This window comes from Plectropomus leopardus, chromosome 4 (genome assembly GCF_008729295.1).
Source record: "Plectropomus leopardus isolate mb chromosome 4, YSFRI_Pleo_2.0, whole genome shotgun sequence".
Taxonomy (NCBI): Eukaryota; Metazoa; Chordata; class Actinopteri; order Perciformes; family Serranidae; genus Plectropomus; species Plectropomus leopardus.
This window is the reverse complement of record NC_056466.1, coordinates 5288356-5296705: the sequence shown is the minus strand read 5'-3', so window position 1 is coordinate 5296705 and position 8350 is coordinate 5288356. Positions and strand designations below refer to the sequence as shown.

Genomic DNA, 8350 nt, shown 5'->3' with positions numbered 1-8350 from the left:
TGTTCTGTGTCTCCTGCCTGTTTGTTACCATACTAATCTAATCTGTCTCTGCTCCGATTTCCCTACTTTATTCTGCCTTCACTCTTGTCTGCCCTTTGTCGGCATTATTGACTGTTATTAACTTTTATTAACACTTGTTTGTCAAAGCACTCTGTAAACGGTGTTTTTTAAAGGTGCTACATTATAAAGGTATAATAACAACAACAACAACAACAATATTATTATTATTATTATTTACATTAATAAATTTACAATAATAACAACAATAACAATAAATAATATAATATTTACAACAACAACAACAATAACAATAACAACAACAACAATAATAATAATAATAATAATAATAATAATAATAATAATAATAATAATAATAATATATATATAAAATTATTCGGTTTATGGTGTGTTTTTATTTTGTTGGTGTGGCTCATCTTAATCTGAAAAACGTCTCGGATTCTCTCCCATAATGCATTGCCGGTTTTTACCACTTCCTCTTTCCGCCATATTGCAGAACCGGTAAGATGCCTTTTTTTTACTGTCACCTTCAATCTTTTACGTATCTAAAGCATCTGAATGTTATATTCTCCATGAATGTGATCACCGTGTAGCTGAAGTACATATTAATGACCCTGGATAACTATCTTCTCGTTTTCTGGGACTATCTTTCTATAATTGGGCTACAAATTTGCCCCGGCCGTCCCTCTGCTCGGCCCTGGGAGTCGGTGCGTTCAAGGCGCCTTTATAACTGTTAGCTCCGCGAGCACAGAAGTGTCTTTTAACTCCAGAAAATAAGACCTGTAAGCTGTCCGTTGATTCGTGTGTGTAAAATATCTTGTACATGATAAAAAGGACACGAACTGATACATCTGCGAGAGTTTGGAGACGCTTCCCTTCACCGAAGTAGCCAGCTATGCTAGGTGGCTAATCTGTGAGCTAATGAAGACCATGCTTCGCTTGAACTGATTCAGCATCACTTTAGTAAACGCTACGTTACCTGTCGCGGGTGACATTAAGCTGCTATCATTATCGTACGTCTTCTTAAATCCGCGTAGTTTGCTTGTGTTAGCTAAGTTGCTAACACCTGTCTGTTTAAGAGGTACGGGTTGTGACATAAATGTTAGCCTGGCGCTGCTAACTTAACGATATGAGTTTCATTTCTCGTAGCCTCATTTCCAGTTTGTATTAAACGTGTCTAAATGTATCACAGTGAGAATAACATTGACGCAACGTGAAAATAACTCTGACAATGGTTGAGGGGTATCTATTGGTCTCATCTCTGTGTCAGACTTTGACTGTAATAATATGATTTAGGGGCACTGGGGGGAAAAACAGTCCATCAGGAGGATATATGATTTGGGGCATCTTGTTTTCCTGTGGTTCAAGATCACATATGTCACTGTAAAAGCTCCTCATGTTTTTCACGTGTCTGCAGGCATCATGGTGCGCATGAACGTTCTCGCAGATGCTCTGAAAAGCATCAACAATGCTGAGCAGCGTGGGAAACGCCAGGTCCTCATCAGGCCCTGCTCCAAGGTTATTGTGCGCTTCCTAACCGTCATGATGAAGCACGGTAAGCGGCTGCTCTCTGGTTTGAGTGAGTGCTGTTTGACAGGGACATCACTTTGGTCTAAGTCCAGGGATACTCAACTTGCTTTACCCGGGCGCCACTTTTTGTGACAGGAAAACCAGGGGCACCATTAGGAGGGAACAGATCATTGGCGTGGCTGATTATGGGGCTGATATTTGGCATTTTGCCTTTTGTCTGTAATGATGTTTAAATTTAATGATTGTCTACAAAACTAGAAAGTGCAAAAAAATGTCAGCATGGGAGGAAATTCTATCTTTTAAAGTACCAGGAAGCTATTTCTAGTTGTTTATAATGAAAATATTCTCTTGTCTTAATATAAAAGTTTATGGGAATTTGCTGTATATGATGCAGAAAGTCTCAGTTTTGAGTTAACATTTGGTAAAGGCATTTAAATAGAATTTTTTTATGCTGGAGTATGTTATTCATTGTTATTAATTTTAACAAAGATTTTCATTTTTATTGTAAATGCATATTTGTTCCAAATATTGTTAATCTATCTCATTAATTACTAGTAAATGGTATTGGTATTAGCCCTTAAAAAACCAATATCAGTCGACCCCTAACCAACATACATAATATTTTGCCCTTGCATACACCTTACACGGGTCAGATGTTGCAGGGTGTTTTCTAAGATTTTAGGAAAGTCATTGCTTAGCTCAAACTTCTGTCAGGAAGAACGGCGGATCCTCCTTTAGCACTTTATTTGATGAACAATCTCTATTTTGATGCTTTTTATGCACCGTGGTACATTAATTATATTCAAAATGCAACAAAATACTCTGTGAAAATCATTGTGTCATTTTAAGTTAGAAAATGGTCCATGGGCCACGCAGCGTCCTAAAGCGGGCCAAATTTGGCCCGTGGACCCCAAGTTGAGTATCACTAGTCTAGTAAAAGTCTGTCATTGTTATCGCACAGCAGGAATGAGATGCACGTTACAAAAACTGTTTCAGTTTGTGCCACGTCAGGATTACATCTGAGATGACAAGCTTATTTTGTCATGAAGGTAACAGTTTGAAGAGTTAAACTAAACGTTTTTCTTTGGCATTTGTACTTACAGGTTACATTGGTGAGTTTGAGATCATTGACGACCACAGAGCCGGAAAAATTGTCGTCAATCTCACAGGCAGGCTGAACAAGGTAAAGTCTCTCACCCAGTTCTTCAGTCATCATTATATCACTGCTTTTATAACAGCTCCAGACGAATGCTGATGTCTGAGTAAGCTGTGTAGAAATGAGGGTAAATGTGAATTACTGCAGACATTTTTTATTTAAAGCTCTATTCCAGCTCTTTGTTCCTGCGTGTGTATTTGAAACGTTAACCCGTGTTTTGGTTTTTAATCTTTCAGTGTGGTGTGATCAGCCCCCGCTTTGATCTCCAGCTCAAGGACCTGGAAAAGTGGCAGAACAACCTGCTGCCCTCAAGACAGTTTGGGTGAGCATCACATGCACACATTTTTTTAAACTGATCAGTGGAAGTTATGTGTTGTTGAACTAACTGAAGACAAGTTTAGACTTTTTAGACCCGATTGTCTCCAGTTTTGTCTCTGCAGTGGTTTGGTTTCATGCTCATCTTGCCTGCTGTGTTGCTTGGTCGCCCTGTGTGTTTGCTTTGGAAAAATTATTTGCTTTTTCATGCACTTGATTTGGAGGGATTGTTATTTTTGTCCTTAGAGCGCCATTATATCGTTTATTTTAAACAATTTGCAATGTAATATAACACAAGTGCTCAGACGACTGAATAGGGGATGATGTGCTTGTCTCCAGATTCAGTACTATCACAATACTCGCTGCTTCAATATGTATTGTGATTCTACAAGTGTTGTGATTGATATTATGATTTATTGTGATTATCAATTTATTTTTACACTAGACAAACGGGGAAGAAGTTAAGTCATACACTTGTAGAGACTATCATGAGGCATATTTCAAAAAACAATACACATCTCATGTTCGTCAGTCTGTCTGACTTTTATTTCAGGAGCATCAAATACTGCATAGAGAAGTGGTAAAAAACATTTTTTATGGTTTGATTTCCAGTGAAACACTTTGTGAGGTTGCTCTATGAAAGCTGCTATATTAAATAATCTTTACTTACTAATAGTAAGTTCAGTTTAAAATAGATGAATAAAAGTAGATACTTTCTGAAGGAAACTTAAACTGCTACATTTAGCTTTTAGCTTTAGCATTTTGCTCTTCAAGCTTGCAATGTTTCCCATATGTTGATTTATCGCATCTGTGGTGGCAGCAACAGTATCAGTACTGACTGGTACTTATTAATGTTCTTTTTTTGTTGTATATATAAATGTGTAAAATCATTAACCTCAGAGTTTTTATCGTACCACAGATTTGATGAGAATTAGCTCGGTAGCAAGTTGTTGGTTTAGTAGTGATCGTAGCAACTTGAATTCAGCCGGTGTAAACCTCAGTGCCAGGGTGCACAGCGGGCTGGGTCTACTCTGTGTACTGATCCAGAGGGGGGTTTGCGCTGGGCTGGCTGACTCTGAGTTGCTATTCGGGCAGGACCGTGTTCTTGGACCATCCACCGTTTTCTATCTCTGGTTTTGTTTTATGTGTAAATCTGATATGACCATAATTCTGCGATCTATCAATAGGTTGGTTTTCATTACACATTTGCACAAAACTTGAGTAATATTTTGGAAATGTTGATAAAACACAGTTGCGAGGTGACTGTGTTTCCGTTGAGAAGCATGTGGATGGATATTTAACACAGTAGCAGGTTTATTTCTGTTGCAGCCACCGCGCTTTACCGTCATTATTTCCAATCTAAGGCGACGTAGGCGTGTTATGCGAGCGATAATGAAAAGGAAAGCACTGTATGCATGGGAGCGGCCACCTATGAGGGATTTCTGGGAGGTGATAATCCACGATTTCACGGATGAATTGTGTATTCAAAATTTCTGATCTGTTCAACTTTTGATGAGTTATGTGATGCAATAACACCTCTTGTAGCGCCTGCTGCATCATGAGGGAGCCGTTTCCTCATGTGACCTATTAAAGCGAAAAAATGTCTCCATTGTACTTTTGTGAAATACGGCTTTTTTTTAATAATCGGAAATACCACCTCATGCGAGTGTAAAAACTGTTTTGAGATAAATGGGAAGTGTTTTTTTCGAAATTGTCTTGTTTCCAATAGGTGTACTTTATATTTGCAATTTCACTTTGAGGGTTAATGGAAGTCCACCTACTGAAGTGTATGAACTGCACTGCAGACTGACGTCTCTACTGAAAGTGACATTGACGGCTGAAAGGTATAATTGGGGTTTGAATGCCCATCAGCAGGTTATTGTACATGTGTCTGGTGTGTGAAATGTCCCCGCCATCACTGTTGCATTTTAATGAACACGTTACCTGCATCCAGGCGCCATCTCACCGTCACGTCATAGACTACCAACACCAAGTCGAATAGTGATGCGCCGTCGTGTATCATGTTGCCCTGTTTAAACCCATGTGTTAATTTTGACGATAGGCAACCATTACTCTGAGCACACTGAATTGCTATTTTTCTGAGTGTTTGATAATGAGTCGGGCCATGATAAGTTTATAAATGTGAGTTATTTACAGAGAAAATGTGGCGTTCCTGAGCTGCAGAAGCTTTTATCTTTGTGGAGCTACAAGAGCTGCTGACAGTAAATGATGGGGCCAGGCAACGTGGAGAAAATCACTTTTTTTGACCAAATACCTCCAACAGTATTGCAAACAGTATTGTAGGGTTGTATATGGGCGCTTCTGCAGAATATCTACACGATGAGATTTTTGATCAATAATCATCAGTTGTGTTGCTACAACAAAGTGGGTAAAGGCAAATAGAATAGAAAATAAAATCACTTTACGGTGATGCAGCCTTAAAAACCAGGAAAAGACAACACTTATAATGATATCCAAAAATCTTGGATGACATCTAGTTTCATGACAAGATATTGATGTAATATTGATATGTTGTCCAGCCCTGATATAGTTCTTGTTGAAAATTGATTTTTAAGACCTCATTTTTTTACAGAAACCAAGTTCTCTGCACTTATTGACACGGCCAAGATGATTTTGTTTCTTATAAGCATCCCCTGCAGTCATAGGGGTATTGAATAATCCTGGTATAAGTGTTAACTTTATTTTTACATGCATTTGACATGTTGATGATGACAGGGTGTCTATCAAGCTTCATGGCATCAGGCTCACATTAAAAATTATTTTCACGGGTCACTGTGTAGAGCAGGCCCCCCCCCATGTTCAGAGACTTTGTTGCCGCTGCAGCAGCTGTAGGTTGATTTTCAACTTGCAGCCCTTTGCTGCATCTCATCTCTTCTTTCATCCTGTAACTGTCTTATCCAAGCAGGTTTGTAACCAAAGACTGTGTAGCCTGTAGATTATCATCAATACAGTGGGGTTTTTTTGGTGGTATCACAGTATTATGATAAACCAGGGTATTAAAAAATCCCGAAGATATTTTTTTCAGTACAGGCACTCCGCTTTCTTTTAAACTACTTGTATATAGTGTAAAGCACACGCCGCACACTTACACCATCACATACCAAATATCACGGTGAAATCTCAGGACGGTATGAAATATTATCTACTGCCCAAGCCTAATAACTTTATATAATTATATATATTTATAATAATTTCATTTGTCTGATCTCATCACACTCAAAAAACCTTTGCATCTGATGTGTACACCGTTTAACCAACAAGGCTTGTTTTGAGTGAAGCGTTGTAAACCTGTGGTGTGTGTGTGTGTGTGTGTGTGTGTGTGTGTGTGTGTGTGTGTGTGTGTGTGTGTGTATATAACAGCAGCTGTCTGATGCGTGTAACACAGTGATACATTAAGAGTATACTGCCTATCGTAACGTGCAGACAGAAAATTGCCTCATTTTCTCTCAAGTTGAAATTGTTTCCATAGATTTTCAAAAATGAATGTGAGGTAGGTCATAAAACAGGTTTTCATAGCAGTAATTACTTTGGCAAACTTAATAAAAGGCCCATTCTTCATAAATGAAGTACAGTTTAATCAGATGGTCAAATATGAATGTATTTCGTGGCTCTTTGGAGGGTGATGTAGATGTGGTTTTGGAGGCTCCTCCACAAAAACTAGACGGAGTCGAAACTATGCAAAATGTCTTGCTGAATTGTTGTATTGCTGCTTCTGGCTTTTTTTTTTGTTATTTTTGAATTTAAGTGTGCTCATTGTGAAAGATGTTCAATCATGTGTCGCACACCTGCTGCATTAGTTTTGAAACTTCCGTGCTGGTTTCTTTTGAGTTGTTGGGTAACGTGCTGACTTGTTTCCACAGATATCTTGTGCTGACCACCTCAGCTGGCATCATGGACCACGAAGAAGCCAGACGGAAACACACAGGAGGCAAAATCCTTGGATTCTTTTTCTAAAATGTAAAGAACTGCAAATAAAAAACCCAGGTGAAAGCTGGAAGTCTGCTGTGCCTCATTTTATACACACACAATGCGGAGAGACGGCTTTTCAAAAGACTGCAGCTTTTGTGTGGCTCAGTAGCAGTCCTTTTGACAAGACTGAAATCCTTGTAGAATACACTCGGGCGCTTTTATGTTTTTGGTTGTCTGATTAAAAAAACAAAATAGGAGGGAGATTGCCGCGGAGCTGAAAGTTTCCGGTAAATGACCATCACTAATAAGCCAGGCCACTTGCTCTTGGCTATATTGTTGGTCATTTCCAGTTAATATCAGAGTAATTCATGTTTTCTGTGTTAGGAAGTAACATTACAAATGGGAAAATAGCAACAATGTTTCTTTGAATTTTTCTTTCGCTGTTCAACATTTCAGTCAGTCGCATCTTTACAGCACTAACAAACATCTGTATTTAGAGAAATACATTTTAAGACAGTCATCTATCTTTGGAAGATGATGATGTGCAACAGATTAGCTTTTAACCGAAGTTAACCATAAGAGTCTTTACAAAACGCTGCAGTGATCACTTGTCGCAGGTGTCAACGATTTGATTGCAAAACAATACAAATCATTATCAGAATAGATGTTCCAGTTATTATAGTCTTGTGTTTTTTCAATATTTTCTTTAGTTTTCTCTTTTTTTGGCAATTCAGTTAAATTTCAGTTAGTTTTTTGCTTGTTAGGGTTTTGCTCATTTCATTTTAATGTTTATTGTTGGCAATCTTTTTTTGCACTGTTGTTTTTATTTTATTTTATTTTATTAGGGTGTATATGTCAAGGGCAGTATTTGAGAAGTAAAGAATAGGTATTAAAATACATGTGAAGGCAATTTACTGTGACATCTCAGTCTCAGTACACGCACCAATGCCTCATGCTTGTGATGTCAAATTTGGTAGGACTGACTAAGACATTTCCTGCATATTTGAATTTTACTTTATTTTTCTAAGCACACAATGTTCATTCCATTTATCATTAACAGCAGTCTCGTTTTTAATTTAAAAATCTGAGTTATTAACATGTTCTTTCATTCCTAGTTTCAGATTTTAGTTTCGTTTTGGTCAGCCATTAGAAACTTGAGTCAGACCCCATCTGAAACAGTAAAATTGATTAAAATAATTGTGTTAACTAGGTTTAATGCCATTAATTCCTGGTATATATCAGATGTTAAAAAAAACTAGTTCTGAGACAAGAGATCTTAACAAAAAAAAAAGTTTGTAAATGCAGAAAGAACCAGAATTTGCTGGACTCGAGAAGGCAACATTTTTATTTCTGGATGACTTTTGACTGTGCAAGTTAAACAGCAAACTTTGGATACCAGTG

At 37.8% G+C, this 8350-nt stretch overlaps 1 protein-coding gene across 1 annotated transcript; it reads left to right on the top strand.

Annotated features, from left to right (window-relative positions):
• Positions 1–1407: 1407 nt before the first annotated feature.
• rps15a (ribosomal protein S15a) lies at positions 1408–7030 on the top strand. The gene is made up of 4 exons (XM_042485788.1): positions 1408–1573; positions 2652–2731; positions 2941–3026; positions 6901–7030. The coding sequence occupies exons 1-4, from the start codon at positions 1441–1443 to the stop codon at positions 6992–6994; spliced, it is 393 nt and encodes a 130-aa protein (XP_042341722.1). The 5' UTR covers positions 1408–1440; the 3' UTR covers positions 6995–7030.
• The last annotated feature ends 1320 nt before the right edge of the window (positions 7031–8350 follow it).

Coding starts and splice junctions, on each gene's coding strand:
- rps15a (XM_042485788.1), top strand. CDS start 1,441: ATGGTGCGCATGAACGTTCTCGCAGATGCTCTGAAAAGCATCAACAAT. Junction 1,574..2,651: donor AACCGTCATGATGAAGCACG/GTAAGCGGCTGC, acceptor TTGTACTTACAG/GTTACATTGGTGAGTTTGAG. Junction 2,732..2,940: donor TCACAGGCAGGCTGAACAAG/GTAAAGTCTCTC, acceptor TTAATCTTTCAG/TGTGGTGTGATCAGCCCCCG.